The 18130-nt window shown below is 50.8% G+C and overlaps 1 protein-coding gene and 1 long non-coding RNA gene across 3 annotated transcripts in view; one reads left to right on the forward strand and one right to left on the reverse strand.

Annotated features, from left to right (window-relative positions):
• Window positions 1-13186, reverse strand: part of BTBD2 (BTB domain containing 2) — a 26073-nt gene extending 12887 nt beyond the window's left edge. For both annotated transcript variants that reach the window (XM_066566103.1, XM_066566104.1), the window contains exons 1-3: window positions 12599-13186; window positions 5909-6028; window positions 2335-2491 (exon numbers count right to left, since the gene is read on the reverse strand). In XM_066566103.1, the coding sequence (XP_066422200.1) occupies window positions 2335-2491; window positions 5909-6028; window positions 12599-13185 (864 nt within the window). In that variant the 5' untranslated portion in view covers window position 13186. The remainder of the gene's footprint in view (window positions 1-2334; window positions 2492-5908; window positions 6029-12598) is intronic.
• LOC136566801 (uncharacterized) lies at window positions 13064-16594 on the forward strand. Its single transcript, XR_010785079.1, has 2 exons — window positions 13064-13150; window positions 14599-16594. It is a non-coding gene; the product is annotated as an uncharacterized lncRNA (long non-coding RNA).
• Window positions 16595-18130: the final 1536 nt, after the last annotated feature.

Genomic DNA, 18130 nt, shown 5'->3' on the forward strand with positions numbered 1-18130 from the left:
CTGATCAGCAGTTGCTTGAGACAGCCAGTGACACAGCTGCTGGACCAGCAGATTGGGCAGGCTGGAGGTATGGGGCTCTCCCTGGGATCTCAGGTCCATGATCTCAAAACTATAGGGCAGTGTCTTCTACAAGATGTATCTCAGGTCTGTAATTTACTGAAGAGGGTGTTGGTTTGATGCAGTGAAAGCAGAAAACAGGTAGGTTTTCACACTGCAGGACCAGGAACAAGAGGGCTGTGAGAAGAGATCCTTTCAGTGAGGTGCAGCTAGTCATCAAGATCAGGCACATTTCTCAAGCAAGACCTGCCTCAAACAACTCAGACTTGATACAGAGAACTAGTGAACTAGATGGGAATCATCACTGATGATTATACAGAATGAACAAGCCACAAACAAAAGGCATCAGGAAAGCCTTTCCCCATCTGGCATTTCACGTGCCTCAGTGCTACTGATGGAGTGCCAGGCAGTATTTTGGTTTTGGCACCTGAAACACAAGGATACCTTCCTCCTTTGCCAAAGAAGGACCTTTGTGACCTGTAAGGAAGTCACCATAAACCGAAATATTACCTTGCCAAAGCTACAAACTCAAGTGCAGAGACACAGGAAGCCACAAAAAATCTCTGCATAAGGAATACCACCAAAGCCAACACCTCTAACCCCTCATGAGGTAATGCCTAGCCTAAGATTCCTCCTCAAAACTTCAGTCTATGGCAAAGATCTGTTCCCAGCTCCTGGCTAACAGTTCCTGATCTTTCAGATTGCAATTGCTGAACCCAAAGAAGGGGAAAGCTGCAGCCAAGGAGCTGCAATTGCCCCAGCATGCATCAGATGGGCACAGATTTGGCTACCATCGCCCAATCAAGAGCCTTCAAGTCCTGAATCTGCCTCTGGGAAGTGCAGTGTGGATCCCCCCTCGTCTCAGGGGCTGCCTCATCTGTTCATGGCACATGGAAAAGGGCCAGGTTAAAGAGGATGGGTGAAGAAGGAGGCAGGGAGTGTTGCAGCAGTAGCTGAACCTAAGCAGTGACAAGTATCTACAAACACCAGTGTGACAGGGAACTACTTTGAGAACTGATCCAAATATTTAAACTAAAAAAAAAAAAAATCCAGCCTAATCCTGAGCAAAGAGCTCAGCAGTGACTACTTCAGGCCAGCACTGCTTCAGTATCTGCACAACTGCTGGTGTAGCCACTGCCACCCACATGGTACCTACAGGCAGAGCCTGAGACACCTGTACTCCTGATGAGGGGAAAAGTCCAGCAGACAGGAATGCTGGTGAGACAGGCAATCCCTCAGAGCCAGGGTACCTTGGTGTGCTGGTTCCCACCTCAGTGCAGCTGGGAAACTCCTCTGCAAGCTCTATTTAACATCAGACATCACAGCAGCTCTCCTGAGCTGGCTGCTCAGAAATATCCTCCAGAGCTACTCCAGTCTGCACATTCCCTGAAGGAAAGAAAGTTACACACAAAGCCTGTGTCCTTCTTATTCCTACAGCATCCAGAACAGGGTGTCCCTGGCAGTGCCATCCACCACACAGATGACAGCACTGTGGATGTCACCAATATGGCATCAGGTGTCTGAGAGAGAGTGACAGGGCCAGAGAGAGAAGATAGGGCTGGGAAATGGGGATGAGTGATGCTCATTTAATCAACCTGGATGCAAAGTCTGATCTTTTCCAAACTAAGCAGAAGTTGTAAACACTGTCTCCTACTTTGCTGCTTCAAGAGTCAAGTGGAAGGTGGAGGAGCCCAACCCTCAGAGACTGGATCAGACCCAGGGCCAAGGAACAGCTGCTCTGACACTCCAGGTCTGTGAGCCTTCAGTGCAGGAGGTGGAGCTGGAACAGGCTGAGGAAGAGAGCACCTTGCTCCTCTCCCAGGAAAATAAACCAAAGCATTCATGAAAAGGTTTTCTTTCACCCCCACTTCAGGAAAAGTATTGCACAAAAGTCCTTCAAGGAATGGCTGAGCAGCCAGACACAGCACTGAGAGAAAGCTCAGCATTACCAGTCCTGATTCTGTAACACACGGAAATCCTCTCATTCCACTTTTCTTCTTGGCAGATGAAATCTTTCCACCCTGTTAACTCCATCCCCAGCTCACACTCTGGAAGGAACCACCTGCCACAGTGAAACAGAAAGATCTGAAACAGCAGCAACGTTTGCTGTATATGGTTCTTTGTAAGAACCTGCTCAGCAGTGCTGGACTCCTGTGAGGAAGAATTCAAAGCAAGCCAGAGCTGCTCCACTTTGGATGATCAACTCTGGAACACCCAGAAAATTCCCATTTTCTGACTCTGCTGGACCTTGCTGAAGGCAGAGGATCACAAACTCACCTGAGTTAATAGCATGAATGCATTGTCTGCTCTGAGGTTTTTTTTAAGAAACTCCACACAATGAGCTTCAAGGGCTGGAACTGCATATTTCTTAGCTGTGTAAAGTGTTGTCATAACAGTCTCTGGTCCGATCTGAACTTCGTCTGAGTAAAGAAATCTGAAAACATGCAAACAAACATTGCTGTGGTGAATTAAGGTAACAGGGTAAAACCTCTTCAATTCCTAGAAAACATGTTTGTGCCTCTCTGCCTGTCATCCTGGTCCATTTCCTCTATTGGAGAGGTAGAAGGGTTTTCACATCCTTTCCACTGACTCTGGTTTACCAAGATTTTTTTTTAGCAGATATTTTACAGTATAATTTTTAACAGCTGGGATTTCCACTGAAGAAGCAGCTCAAACTGGCTTGCATCTCACCACCAGTGAGCTCTTAGCCTACCCCTTATACCAGGCTAGAACAGTCTCTGGCCAAGGGCACCCCTTAAAATTCATATTTTTGGCTGTTCAATTAGAATAAACAAGGGCAAAGATTCAATCTTGCCTGCCTCCCTCAGAAGAAAAACTCCATTTTACACTACTAATTCAGAAGTGCTGAGAAGCACTCAGACATACCCATCTACTGCACACGAGGTGCTTTACCCACACTCTCTCATCTCTTCACGGATTGAACTGTTCCATTTCATGACACAGATGTTTAAGTACAGCTCACAGTGTAATTTCAGCATAAAGCAAGAGTTAACTGCAGTGAAAAACAAGGACTGCCATGCTGCAGCAAAGCACCAGCCTTCACTGTTAGGCCAAAACAAGGAAGCACATTCATGATGTGAAAAACAAAGGAAACCTGACTGAGCCCCCTTGTACCTGAACTCACTGACCAGAGACAGCAGGAACTGAGGCTGAGCTCAGTAAAAGTAGTGATGCAGTGGTTTAGTCCTTATCCCAGAATTCCAGAATGGTTTGGCTGGGAAGGGACCTGTCTTGTTGCAGCCCCTGCCATGGGCACAGACACCTCCCACACCTCCCAGCCCTGTCCAGCCTGGCCTTGGGCACTGCCAGGGATGCAGGGGCAGCCCCAGCTGCTCTGGGCACCCTGTGCCAGGGCCTGCCCACCCTGCCAGGGAACAATTCCTGATTGCCAAGATCCCATCCAGCCCTGCCCTCTGGCAGTGGGGGCCATTGCCTGGCTCCTGTCCCTGCAGGCCTTGTCCCCAGTCCCTCTGCAGGCCCTGCCAGGGGCTCTGAGCTCTTCCCAGAGCCTTTTCTTCTCCAGGCTGAACAGCTCATGCAGTTTTTTTTACTGTATCTCCTTTAACCAGTGGAGCATTTGCCAGTCAGGATCTCAAGGACACAAAGCACAGAGATGCAATATTGTGTTAACTGTGCTTGGCACTCCTATTCCAGGGGATATTTTGCAAACTCCAGCAATGTTTTGCTCTGCATTTCTCTGAAGGGGACACAGCAGCAGGTTGTGTGGCTGCTGTTCCTGGAAGCTTCACGCAGCAGCAGGGCTCATCCAGGGGGATGCCAGGCAGCATTCCCATCTGCAGCAGAGGAGCTCCTCTCCTCCAGCTAGAGAAGACCAGGATGGCATTCAGGGAAGCATCAACAGTGTGATCCACAGGCAGGGAAGCACTCTCACTGCTGAAAGCAGGCTTTGTGCTGCTCCAGGGCATTTGTCAATAGCAGCATCATGCCACAGGTTAATCAATGTGCTTTGCACACACCCTTTCCCAGCCCCATTTGCACTGAGCAATCCTTTCTATTCCAAGATTAACAGAACACAGTGGCTCCAAAACCAGTTATTTGTTTACTTCAGTAACTGTGTCAGTATTTCTATTTACCACAGTCCAGTGGGTAACAAGAGAGGCAAGAGTAAAAAACTGTGATATTGTGAAAAAACCCAGTATCAATTTAAAAGAACATTTAGACTGTAAACCCAGACAATCAGATGTGTTCTCATTTTGAGATATAATTAATAATAATAATAATAATAATAATAATAATAATAATAATAGTCTTACACAATTACAGCAGACCTCTTAAAGGTCACTAGCCCACAAACTCCATCACAATCCAGCATCCAGATGGGACCTTCTGCAGAACATTCAGGATGGGCACTTGGTCCCTGGATAAGCTTCTGATCCTACAGCATTAGATCATGGCTTGGACCAAGTCCAGAGACATATGTAAGGATCAGCTGCCATTCCAGATCAGTGTTTGGAGGGACTGGTTTTACTCCAGGAACTCATACCACATACTTGGTCAGCTGTCTCCTGGAAAGCAGCACCCAAACATCCTCTGGTACAAGCTCTGAGAATTTTAAAAGCAATTTAAAAATTCATTTCTAGACTTAAGCACCCCAGATGTCACTGGACCATGGGCACAGCTCAGAAGCACTGAGGTAATCCAACTATGAGTTCTTCCATAAAAAATGTAAATATTTCTGTTGAAATCCACCTAAACTTCTGTCTTTTGAGATGATGGGTTCTCTTCTGAAATCACTCTGTTTAATCAAGTGCTGAAATCTCAGCACTGGCAGGGAAACATCAGGATTTTTGCCTCTAAATCACTAGATATTTGGGCCTCACAAATACCTAGTGAATTTGTGAATTTGATTTAAAGATAGTTACAAGCTCTGCACCCCAGAGAGATCCACATGGCTGATAGGCACACACCAATTAGAGGGATTCCCCACGTGCTGGTGCCTGCTTTAAAGCGAGCCAAAGGGGAAGGGGCTTGGGGCTCCCAATTATTTCTGGCCTTTCATTCTAGCCCAGATCAATTTTAAAATATTCCAAGACAGCACAGGCACGACCAAAGCACTTTCTGAAGGTAAAGCAAAAAGTGTGCCAGAGCTATAGATAGTGACTGCTCCCAGTAGGAAGCGAGTGGGGAACATGTCAAGAGCACAGGACTGGAAACCCCTGGAAGTAGGTTACAGAAATCCTATAGAAACAGGACAATGACTTTCCAGCATCCATTGAGGATTGCTGCTGGATGTTGTACAGCACCAGCCAAGCTTAAAGGAATTGGTGAATAGGATGTTACAGCCCCTTCTTCCTCCTCCTTCAGCACACGGACTTGCAACACACACTGGAAATGTAAATTCAAACCAGCTCTCCAAAAGAGGGATAAAACCCACACAAAGGCTGATGCCACATGGAATGGTTGAGATTTATTACACACCCCTGCTTACCTGTTACAACTTGCTCACGGCCTAAACAAGCTCCAAGTGTTTGTAACTTACAGAGCTTTCAAAAGATCACTTTTCCCCTCTTCTCTCAAAGAACATTTAGGATGAAACCAAACCAACTAGTGAATGAGAAGCTGTAACACAATGGCCAATATTATATATTTATATATATATATTTTAATGCAGTAGCTGCAGTAGACTTTTACCCAAGAAAACAGGGATTTACCACCAGCAGTTAAACACCATTGAACAGATCAAAGAGGCATTTCACTTTGGAAATTAACAACCTCCCTTCTACATATACTTCCCTGCTTTCATTAAAACCATTTTTTGCTACACTAAATCTGTGCATCCCAGTTATGCTGTGCTTTAGAAGCAGCTTACTTGAGCAGAGCTAGGAAGGCAGCAGGCTCCACGTCAGGCAGCTCAATCTCTGTGGAGGTTGTGGCCATCCCACCATTGAACATCGCATCGAAGACAGCGCTGCCCACGGCCAGCACGAACCTAACGTGGAGAAAAAACAAACATGCAAATAAAACCTTATGTTAAATCATATTTATATTCCAAAATAATCCCAGGCTGGTTGCTTATCTCCAAAGCCACCCTCGGGGAAGGCAAATCGTTTGTGGAGTTAAAGCAAAAGTGTTTTGCAAGAGCAGGGAGGGTCAGGCTTGCTGCAAAGCACCAAAGCTGCAAGGAAGTTCCTTCTGAGCCCTGTCCTACAGCACAGGAATGGTTCCCCACAGGCCAGATTTTGGGAATTATGGAATAGAATACACATGCTTTGTAAAGCCCCTGTAGGAGCCTATGTATCATCCCAACGCTGAGAAGCAAAGGAACAGCAAAGTTAAGGAGTTCAAGTTCTTCCAGTAAACAGAGCCCAAGTCTTGCTGCAATTCCCCACAGTCACCTACTGGAAACACTTATATAAAACTTGTCACCCACGGGCCCAGGCACACATCTCTGGTGATGGCAGAGCAAGCTCCCAAAACACAAAACTGCACCAGCAGCAGCAGCAGGAGCTGCAGAGCCCAAGCCCTGGCACGGGAGCTACCCTCCCCATGTTGCTGAGCACTTCCATGGATAACCTGCTCTGGGCTCAGCCCAGAGGGAAGAACAAACCTCCCTCAGAGCAAACCAGCACAGAGAGGTGCACACAAACCTCAGCACTGCTGGGAGATTACATGGTAATACTGGCACAGAGAGGGATGCTATCAGCTCTAAAGAGACTGAAAGCAGGAACTTGCACAAAACAGGTTTGATACCAAAAATTATGTCCCAGCACTCCCATGCAAACAAGATGATCCCCTCTCCCAACAGACATCTCCTGTTTCAGGAGGAGGCCCAGGCCTGGGCTGCTGAGGGGCCTGTGTACATTTAAACTACTGTACCTGCCTCAGGACTTAGAAAGCCATTTTGAAAACTTTCTTGTTCAAAAATACAGAAGTGAGCTTTTTGCCATGTGTCTGCCACCATGCAGCTCCCTGAAGTTAAACTGAAGGTCACAGCTCAGCACAGAAAGGAAGGAGAGCAGCCCAGGCTGCAGGAGATGACTACAGCCACTTCTCTACCAACTAGGAAAAGGAAAAAGCTGGAATATTCCAGGTTCTTGCTGCAGGGGTTTGATGCACACTTCCAGAGAAGCAGCAAGAACTGCAGGCAGAAATCCACAGAAGACAGCAGGCATGGGGCAGAAACCTCCAGCCCAAGGAAAGTCCAGCACTTCGGGGGAATTTCAGTCAGGTTTAACAGGAAATTAAGTAAATTAAGTAAACTTTTAAAAGTAGGAAATTTCCATTTAAACAATGTTTTCTTTTCTTGCTTTTCCCTCCCCTCCCATCCAGAGGAGGCTTCCCAGGGATACAATGGAGTGAAGCTCCATGGATGTGCCAGGCTCATTTGCTGTGATGGAGTTTGGCTGACGAGCTGGCTCATTGTTCCTGATGGGCTCAGGGAGCTCGGGACAAACCACAGTGGTTACAAAAAGTACACACATGCATATTTCTGTCAAACCATTCTCAAGAAAAATGTCAAGAAAAATAAAAACCTTCCTCACAATACCAGAATTGCCAGATGAAACAAAAATCCTTGTTCCTCCAAAAGCAGCGATGGTGGCAAAACAATTGCCGGCTTTGTCTGATACTAAAAATTAACATATATTAATTGCACTCTCCAATTTTCATTCTCACAGCCAGCACAGTACAGGTCCTCAATGAGCAAGAGCTTTCAGAAGCTATTTGAAAAGGGCATTCATTTAAAAAAACTCTCAAATGTTTGCTTCCATTTCAGTCGGGAACAAATCAGTCAGATTTTGTAAACTGCTGAGCCCTAATAGGATCCTGGGAAGTGCCAGAGAAACCCAGGACTCCACATTTGAAGTTCCCTTAAAACACTAAGAGAACATAATTAACATAAGAAAATCCCTCTCTCTCTCTCTCCAGTGTTTTCTTAAGCTGCTCTAAAGACACTCCAGGAAAAGCAGGGATGCTCACCACTCCTCCTACACCATCCACCAGCTTCCCCCAGCCATGCAGGTCTGCAGCAGGAAGAGATGGGATTTGTTTTAGATGGGAAAATCCAACAGAGAGTTATTTTAAAACACTTTTGTGGCCAAAACAGAGTGGACTACTGAAAGGAGGCAGAGAAATAAGCAGAAATAGAACTAAAGAATTAAGAAAGCAACACCTGATTTCTCCTCATTCCCTCTGCACCAGGAAGAGCCAAAGTAAACTGACTGTCAGTGGTAAGAGTCACAGGAACTTCCTTGAGCTTAATTTGTCTTCAAAAGGATCCAAAGCTGACTACAGGCTGTGGAAGGCCTGCAAGAAAATGTCTTTCCTTCTGCTATTTTGTTTCCTGTCACAACTTTCACTGCTTCATGCTCACCTTGGCACCCCTTGTCACCTGGTTTCATCTGCACACCCACCAGTGCTGCTCCCTTTCCAGGCACTACAGTAACACCAATAACAAAAGAAACCACTCTAAACCACAGCTACCCCACTGCTGCTGAACAGCCCCCTCCTCCATCTGTACCACTGCAGAGAAACCTTAAAATATCTATTCCAGAAGAGCTGGCACAGGAACACAGCAACACATGACATGCTGGAGCTCGGTGCCACCAGAGGTGATGAGAAGCTGCTGCTGATGATGATGGTGTGCTGGCTGCAGAGGATGCAGACCCTGGGTGAAAGGAGCAGGAGGCAGGAGCAGCCCTGCATGGAAGCAGGAGCCATGGGACACAGGAACTGTGAGTGAATGCATGCCTGAGAAAAGCCAGGATGGGCTCAGAAGAGACTCTTGGAAACAACAGCCAAGTCTTACTCAGGCTGTCACCAAGCTGTAGATCTCCCAGGCTGGAGCACACACAGGGCTGCATCCCCACATGCTCGCCCTGCTCACTCTCAGGCCCTATTTTCTGGCCAATTAACAAGTTTAATTACGAGACCCATGGAACTCCTGGCTGATGAGGTTTAGACATTTCTAATCCCATTGATACTGTGCTCGATGAAGCAGATCTGGAGAGAGACAAAAAACCTTCCCCTCTTACTGCTGGGTCTAATCAATGTGTTGACCTTGGCCATGCTGGTGCCACGAAGCTTCGAGGCAGCTGCTCGGCCTGGCCTTGACGTCAAAAACAAATTTAAGGCCATCCCATCTTCTTGATGGCTGATTCAGCAGCAAGAGGGAATGAGCTGAAGGCTCAGAGACGGGGCCTGCTTCAAGGTAGGCAAGGAACTTCCACAGGGTCTGGAGTCTCCTCCATGTGGGAAACACCTGATCTTCTCAGGGCTGCAGATACCTGGACAGGTGACCCTTCAGTCAAACCCATTCACACCTTTTATCTTCAAAGTGGGCTCTCACACAAAATGAATGTTTTATTTTGTCTTAGCTGCTTAGCAGCTCTTAGCTGCTCTGGGAGGTTTCTCTTATCTGTTTCTGTGGCTTGATACGAACTGCTGAGCCACAGAATCCCAGATTGGTTTGGGTGGGAAGGGACCTCAAAGCCCACCCAGCGCCACCCCTGCCATGGCAGGGACACCTCCCACTGTCCCAGGCTGCTCCCAGCCCTGTCCAGCCTGGCCTTGGGCACTGCCAGGGATGCAGGGGCAGCCCCAGCTGCTCTGGGCACCCTGTGCCAGGGCCTGCCCACCCTGCCAGGGAACAATTCCTTCCTAATCTAAATCTCCCCTCCTTTCAGATTAGGGCCATTAACTGAATTTTCCAGGGGCACTCAGAAACACACCTGAAGCTACAGCTCTGTCAGAAACCTCTTCTGGCACCAGCACCTGTGGACATCACCTGTGCTCACTGGGCACACCCCACTTCATTACCTCAACCTACAAACCCTCCACATTCCCTCAGCTCCATCCAGGAGAAGACAGACCAGGAATCACCATCACTTCCAGCTCCCACAGGACTGTATCTCTTGGGTTATTTGTGCTTCCCAGGCTGCTGCTAAAGCCATTCCCAGCACACCATGAAGTCATATCAAGGATGACAGGCAGGATGCTGCAGACCACTCCTTAAGGCACCACAAGGAGCTGTCCAAGAACTCTATTTAGGAGTTGCTCCTCCTGCACCCATGCTTGGTACCTGGCCTGGTTTAAAAATTTACACACTTAAACCAGACTGCAGAAATACTTACCTGGGAACTGTGCACTATTGTGCCAGGGGTGGTTTAGATTGGATATTAGGGAAAATGTCTTTACAGAAAAAGTTGTAAAGCACTGGAACGGGCTGCTCAGAGTGGTGGTGCAGTTACCATTCCTGAAGTGTTCAAAAAACATGGATGTGGCACTTGGGGACATGGTCTATTGGTGAATATAGTGGTGCTGGGCTGATGATTGGATTTGATGATCTTAAAGGTGTTTTCCAGCATTAATAACTCCATGAGTTTATGATTTCAGACATCTGACAAAGCACCAACACCTGCCCTGGCCACTGAAACAAAACAGCACCTCTCCAATTGAACCCATGGCTGCTTTGCAACTCAATTCCAACCCAAAGTATCTTCTGCTGTAGAGGTGCTGTGGGAAAACTGAGCACAGGAGGGGTCTGGGTGGTTTTATTTTCGGCTCTCTTATTTCTGAAATAACCACAGGACTTCATAAATCACAAGGATATCCCAGCTGTAACATCACACGGACAAGTTTTACTAAAATCTCTAGAACCAACCCTTAGGTGGGATGTCACACCATGACACACTCCATTCTATCTTTACCACCCAGAGCACCAGATGAATTTCATAGCAATTAAGCAGCATCTCACTTCAGGGACGATTTTTTTTTTTTCAAATCTTCATTTATTTTCCATTTATTTCTGGGCTGAACAGCACCTGTCCCCACCCAGCAAGCCTAGTTCTCAGGACAGGACCAAGTTTACCCAAATACTAATTAAGCTTCAAATTATAAGAGAGCAAAGCTGACACCCTAAACTCTAAAACCAGCCTAGAACAAGTGTGGTTTGTTCTTAAAGTGAGAGAAAAGGGGGAAATCTGAAGGGGGAACTTCCAGTAACATGAGCACTTAGGAGAAAAGCAATAATTTGAAACTGTTTGGAACAAGGCTCCCTTTGCCAAGCACCACTTCCAGGTACACCAAGGAACCTCCCTCACCCAGTTAAAAAAGGTGGTTCCATCTCTGAGCTCTTCCTTGGGAGGAAGAGGGTGGCATACATGGATTCACTGGAGCTCCCCCAAGGAACCAGCTGAATGTCAATCAGCCACATCAGATCTGCATCATCCAGGTGGAGGCGATTCCCAGCTCCTCTGAGCTGCAAATTCTTAAATGGCAGCTCAGCCCTAAGCATTAACCACCACGGTTGTTCAGGCCCAGGTGTCATTCTCAACACAGCTCTTCACGGTAGTGGATTAACCCACAAAACACAGGGCTTCAGAAAAGATTCAATAAAGGTCATTTTAAAATTAAAATGTTCCACCTGAAATGTGGGGTCTTGAATCATTGTTCCTTCATTTCCATCCCCAATGGTCTCAAAGATTTTGGTGATCCCTGTCAGCAGGGATCAGGCAGATGAGGGAGACTACTCCTCCTCTCCTCTGCTTCCCACCAAACCAAGAGTTACTTCCAAGTGACACCCAGGGATGTGGGGTTTTCCATGCTGCGCCTGTCCTACTCACTCTGGATAAAACACTCTCACCCAAACCCTGGATGCATCCTGAGCTGGTGACCCTGAGGAGAGGCACAACACTGACCCAAGGCTAGGAGAGATCTGGGACAGCACTGACTGACCACAGTGGGGGTCCTGTGCTCAGGACGTGTCCCTGAGCAGGGGGTGAAATGTGGGGTGCAGTTATGTGACCCCCTTTTCTCTCCTCACAGAGGAGGTGCAGCAGCTCAAACCCTGCACCACTGTACCCCACTCGATGGCACATCACACCCCGGGGCTGCAGGAGAACCGCAGCATTCCCAGGGCCATGGCTGAGGGGCAGTTTGGGGATGAGGGGCCATCCCCGATGGAGAGCAAAGGGATCATCCCTGAAGAGGATGAAGGGCCATCCCGGAGGAACTGTTCTGAGAATAAGGAGACATTCTGAGGGGCAGTTTTGGGGGATAAGGGGACAGTTCCCTGAGGAGAAACACGAGGGAGCAAAGGGAGCAATCACTGAGAAGCAGTTTTGGGGGATAAGGGAGTGATTCCCTGAGGAACAACCTAGAGGGGTGAGGACAGCAATCTCCGGTGGGAAGTGAGGGGGAAAAAGATGCAATTCCCGGAGGCAATATGTGAGCAATTCCCCCAGGGGATAACGGGGAGTGGGGGAGGAGGGGGAGACAAGCCATCCTCGAAGGGCAATTTGGGGCTTGAGAGGGTGATCCCTGACAGGAGGAGGAGCGGTGCCTGAGGGGCACTTTTGTCAAATAAACAGGCGATTCCCTTTATCAGTGTGGGGAGAGTGAGGGGACGACCCCAGGCCCATCGGGCCGGCCCCCATGACCCTCCCGAGGCCCGGGACCCGCGGCCACCCCGCAGGGCCATGGGGCTGGGTGCCCCCGCACCCCTCATCCCTCCCGCATTCCCGGATCCCCACGCGTGGGACCCCCGCGCCCCCCGCCCCACCTGTGCGCCGGGATGCGCTGGGAGCCGCGGCCCTTCCCCACCAGGAAGTGCACGTCGCTGAGCACCTCGTTGTTGAAGAGGAACGCGAACCGCTCCTGCACCGTCGGCTTCGTCGCCTGCCAGTTGTACACCGGCTCCCGCTGCAGCGCCCCGCCAGGACCGCCCGCCCCGCCGGCTGCCCCCGCCGCCCCCGCCGCCGCCGGGCCCCCCGCGCCGCCGCTGGCCGCCGGCGGGTTGGCGGCGCCGCTCTGGTTGTAGGTGAGGCCGGGCGGCGAGGCGGGCGCGCCGTTGGTGCAGGCGGCGGCCGCGGCCCCGTTGCCCGGCGGGGGCGGCGGCGGCTGCGGGCAGGAGGAGGAGAGGCCGCCGGGGCCGCCGCTCCCTCCGGCCGCCATCTTGTGCGGCGGGGCCGCGGGGGCGGGCGGCGCGGGGCGGCGCTGCAGCAGCACCAGCACCAGCAGCGGCGGGCGGGACACGGCGGCAGGCGGGACGGGGACGGGGGCGAGGGCCGCGGAGATGTCGGCGGTGGCGTCGATGGCGGTGGCGTCGATGGCGGTGCGGATGCAGAGCGCCGGGCAGCAGCGGCGCATGGGGCGGGCGCCGCCGCCGGCCGGGCACGGGGGAGCGGCGGAGGCGGCGGCGGGGCGGGGAGAGGGCGTGGGGCGGCGGGCGGGGCCGGCACGGAGTGGGAGGATGGAGGGCGATGCGAGGGGGAGTGAGGGGGTGATACCTAAGGGGATGATTCCTGAGGGGGCGACCCTTGAGGAGGATGAGGGTCCATCCCTGAGGAGCACTTTTGGAGATGAGGAGGCGATCCCTGAGGGGCGATCCCTGAGGGATCTTTTAAGGGTAAGGGGGCATTTCCCTGGCGAGCAGCAGAGGGGAGCGATCCCCGAAAGGCACTTTTGGGCAAGAGGGAATGAGACCCTGAGGAACCAGTGTGGAGGAATGAGAAAGACAATTTTGATGGGCGATCCCTGGGGACAGTTTGGGGGATGAGGGGACGAGCCCTTAGGGAAAGTAAGGGGATGATCCCTGAAGGGCTGATCCCTGAAAAGGATGGGGACCATCCCTGAGGGGCAGTCTGAGAGACAAAGGGGGTGAGCCTTGAGGAGGTGAGGGTCAGTCTCTGAGGGACGGTTTTGGGAACGAGGGGGTGATCCCTGAGGGCAATAAAAGGATGATCCATGAGGGAATAATCCCTGAAGATGATGAGGGGCCAAACCTGAGGGACAGTTTTGAGGCCTGGAGCATTCCCCTGAGGGGCAACATGGAGGGGGCGGAAAGAGGAGCAATCCCTGAGGGGCAGTTTTGGGGATGAAGGAGTGATCCCTGAGGAGGAGTAAAGGGATGATCCATGAGGGAATAATCCCTGAAGATTATGAGGGGCCAAACCTGAGGGACAGTTTTAAGGAAAAGGGAGCATTTCCCTGAGGAGCAGTGTGGAAGGGGCATCAAGAGGATCGATCCTTGAGGGAGAGTTTTGGGGATGAGGGAGTGATCCCTGAGGAGGATGAGGGCACCATCCCTGGGGTGGAAGGAGGAGGAGCAGGGAAATGGGACTGATTTCCCGAGGAGCAATGAGGGGGGCAAGGGGTGAGGGAAGCAATCCCTGAGGGGCAGTTTTGAGGGATGAGGTTCCCTGAGGAACAGTGTGGGGGTGTGACAGAAACAATCCCTGAGAACCAGTTTGGAGATAATGGCCATTCCCCGTGGAGCAATGTGAGGGGGTCAAAGGGGAGCAATCTCTGAGGGGTAATTTTGAGGGATAAGGGGAGCATCCTGTGAAAGGGGTTATTCTGAGGAGGATGAGGGAGCCCAGAGAGCAGTTTGTGAAGGGATGAGAAATGGGGGTGCAATTCACAGAGAAGATGTTGAGAGTTAAGGGGCTGAAGGGGGTCAGTGCTGGGGGTGAGGAGCCAGGGCGGTTTGGGCCTTGTGGAGGTGAAGGTGAATTGGGGGTTTTCCCTTCATGATCTCACACAGCAGCCATTCCTCTGCAGGCCTCCAGCATCCCCAGGCCCCTGCTGCATGCCCAGCAATTCCTCACAATAATCAGAGTTACTGGCTGCTGCTGACACAGGCCTAGAGCACCATATTACCAAGCCCACCACAGGCATTACCCTGCACAAACCTGGGAGCCACAGCACCCTGATCCCTCACCTGCTGCTCCTGCTGGACCTGCTCAGCCAGAAACCACTGGCCAGTGTTGTCCCCACCGATGGCATCTCCTTGCCAGGCAGTGTGAGGTGGAGATGGTGCGGGGGCAGGAGCCGGCTGCAAAGCAGAAGATTAATTAAGAGGCTGTGCCACTGCCTCGCTGTGATCTCAGTAACTGAACCGTTAAAGTGATTTATTCTTTGCAGGGTAATTACATTCCCCCTCTCTCTGTTATCCATCCCCCGATCTGTGCTGCACACACACCCAGTCAGGAGCAGGCGTGTGCTCTGGGAGTCCATGTGTCAGAGGGGAGATGGCCTGGCTGCCCCTTCTGCTTCCTGTGCCTTGGTGTTACAGCTTCTGTAGCACACAGAGACAGGCTGTTTGTGTGGATGGTGTGCTGTTTGTGTGGATGGTGTGCTGTTTGTGTGGATGGTGTGGATTTAACACTTCCAGACCCTTGCACAGATCTGGGATCTCCCCATGAGCCACTATGGCCAGACACAGCAGTGCTGCTACACCACTGATTTTGACTGAGAGTCCAGCCTGGCTTTGTATTGTGTTGTCAATACCCGTTTCTGCTGCATTCTGTGCTGTCATGTTCCTTGCTGCATTGTTAAAGGTGCATTTCCCATGCACAAGTTTGGGAAACTCCTATGCAGAGCTCTCGTCCTAACAGTCTCAGTGTAGGCATGAATGAGTAGGAGCCTTTAAAATCAGAGAACCACAGAACCATAGAATCATTAATATAAGAAAACATTTTTAAGATCATGTCCAACTGTTACCCCAGCATCACCCCCATGTTCACCACTAAACTATGTCACCACATGTTTTTTGAGCACTTCCAGGGCTGGAAACACAGCATTTTCAAGTATCTATTTAGAGTATTAGAAATAGTATTTTTCAGAGGAACAATCCTTTTTCCTGTGAAATCTTTCACTTACTAATAATAACCAGGCATTCAGTACAGCCGTATTCTCTCTCAAAATGCTGCATCCTTTACTCTTTAGCACCATTTCCTCGGCACATCACTCCCCCCTTTCTAGCCCAGCTGCTTCCACGGATTTCAGCGTCACACGTTTCCCTCGGGGCCGTGCAGCCTGGCTCGCTGCTCAGGCCTGTCCTGCTTGCGGATGCTTCTTTCAGGCCACAAACATTAGAGGGAGCTGGAGACTCGCAGTGCCCGGCTGGGTGGCTGGACCGGCTGCTGCCCGGCAGGAACGGCCTGCGGGCACGTCCCGAGCCCGGGGGTCACCGCTGTGTCATCCCACACGGATCCAGCTCCAGGAGTGCCACCGAGGGGCTCCTGCCCTGCCTGGGAGGTGCAGGATCATCCAGCCCAGCCTATGGGCTGAAGTTTCTTCAACACAGCATTCTCTGCTCCAAAATCTCAGCAAATTCACCCTCGACAAACTGTGGTGTGCCTGCCAGGGAGGACGGTGCTTCTCCATCACCTGGGAAGGGGATTCTGCACCCGATCAATCCTGATCTTCCAGCACCACCAGCTCTGTGCCGTGCTCACCGTGCCAGCCCTGCCACCCTGCATCTGACAAATCCTGATTATTCAGCCCGTGGTAAACTAAATCAGGGTGATTTGTGTTGTGGCAGGAGCCAGAGGCTTTACTCAGGACCAGTGTAAGGAAACACAGCCATGGATCTCAGGGATAATGGACCTGTGTGGGACACTCACCCTGGTGCTGTGGGATGGGGTGACAGGTTTGCTGCATGACCCAGCACCAGCACCACGGTGATCAGGGGTGTGTTAGACCAGAGGAATAAAAAGAGGAGTGTCATACAGGAGACTTTAGCATCCCAAAAATAAACCTGGGAACAAACACTCCTATGAAGGGCTTGGGGTCATTATTTCAGGTCTGGTAGCCAACAGATTCCTTCAGAGATAAGGCACTGGGCAAAGGCAGTGCTGTTTTAGCTGGGCCATTCACAGGGTGAGCAAAAGCCTCATCCCAGCAGTACCTCTGGGCAGGGAAACCACAGCTGGGGTTCAGCTGGTGGGGTGAAGGCTGACCCCATCCAGGGCTGGACACGAAGGGTCTCACAAGGCTACGAGCAGCTGGAATGAAACCAGTGGGACCAGAGTGCTCAGAGTTGGAGAGCAGAGAACATCTGGCCTTTCTTCACCTTGTGGAGGCAGAAAAAACCATTTAGAATGTGTGCTCCAAGCAAAAGCTGCAAATGTGTGTTCAAAGCAAAAGCCAGGCAGATGCAGCTCTCCCCTGGCGGAGCAGCTCACCTCAAAGGAGGCATTTTAGGATGTAGGGAGCTCCGAGGAAGACTGCATGGCAAAGACAGAGACATCCCGGGTGTGAGCCAGAGGAGGGCAAAGTGGGACCTGCCAAACCCTGTGCCTTAGCACAAAACCCTGATCTAAACCTCCAGCCAGGTGAGGAGGTGACTCCTGAGGCCCAGGGTCCACTCCAGCCATGGGCACAGCTCTCCTGGGTTTTGGGAAAACCTGACCCTGCTCTGCTCCCACTGACTGACCACAGCTCCCATTGCCTGTGCAATTCCACCCAGAGCTGGAACCCTGTGGCAAAGCCAGACCTGCAGCCCATGGCTCTCCAAAATTCACACTTCACCATCCAAAACCACAAACAAGGCTGACCAGGGCCTTCAGACAGTGGAGGAAACAGACCATGCCATGCTGTGCTGGTGCCACTGAGGCTCCTGGTGCAGAGGGAGCAGCTACAGGAAACACAGGCAGGGCCAGACCTGTGTGCTGGGCTCTGCTGGGCTGCACTCACTCCCTGAGATGACTTCAGAGGGAGAACCTGCACACACCAGTCAAAACCACACCAAAATGGCACATCCTACCAAAAAACCACCCCAGATGGCTGGTTTGGGTTGCCTGGATAGGAGACATGACTCTCTGCAAAATGCACTGGAGTTCTTTCCATCTCTGCCCTATCCCAGAAAACATTTTAAAAGCATAAAAAGGAAAGTTAATTTTTTTTTTTTTTGATCCAAAGCAGCTGTTTTGCATCAAAACACACTTCACACCTTCCACTCCACGTTGTCCAGTGTGGGTTTGGGGTTCACTGAGGGTTCAGGAGAGCAGTCTGGTCTGAGGGAATGCATGTTACTCACTCCAGGGTGGTTTTTTGGGCAGACGTTGAATCAAAATGTTGGCTAATCACCCAAGTCATCATTTGTCACCAGCAGAGCTGGGCTCAGACCCAAAATACTGAGGACACTTCATCTTTGCTCCTGCCCAGTTGCCTCAGGGCCCTGGGCTGAAGGCAGATGTGACCCCACCAGTGCTGCGGCCACTCAGATCCGACCATGACCTGCTGGCTCCATTAGATGCTGAAGCCAGGCAGGCTGGCACAAAGCCACCACATCACCCAAAGCCTGGCT

This window comes from Molothrus aeneus, chromosome 27 (genome assembly GCF_037042795.1).
Source record: "Molothrus aeneus isolate 106 chromosome 27, BPBGC_Maene_1.0, whole genome shotgun sequence".
Classification (NCBI taxonomy): domain Eukaryota; kingdom Metazoa; phylum Chordata; class Aves; order Passeriformes; family Icteridae; genus Molothrus; species Molothrus aeneus.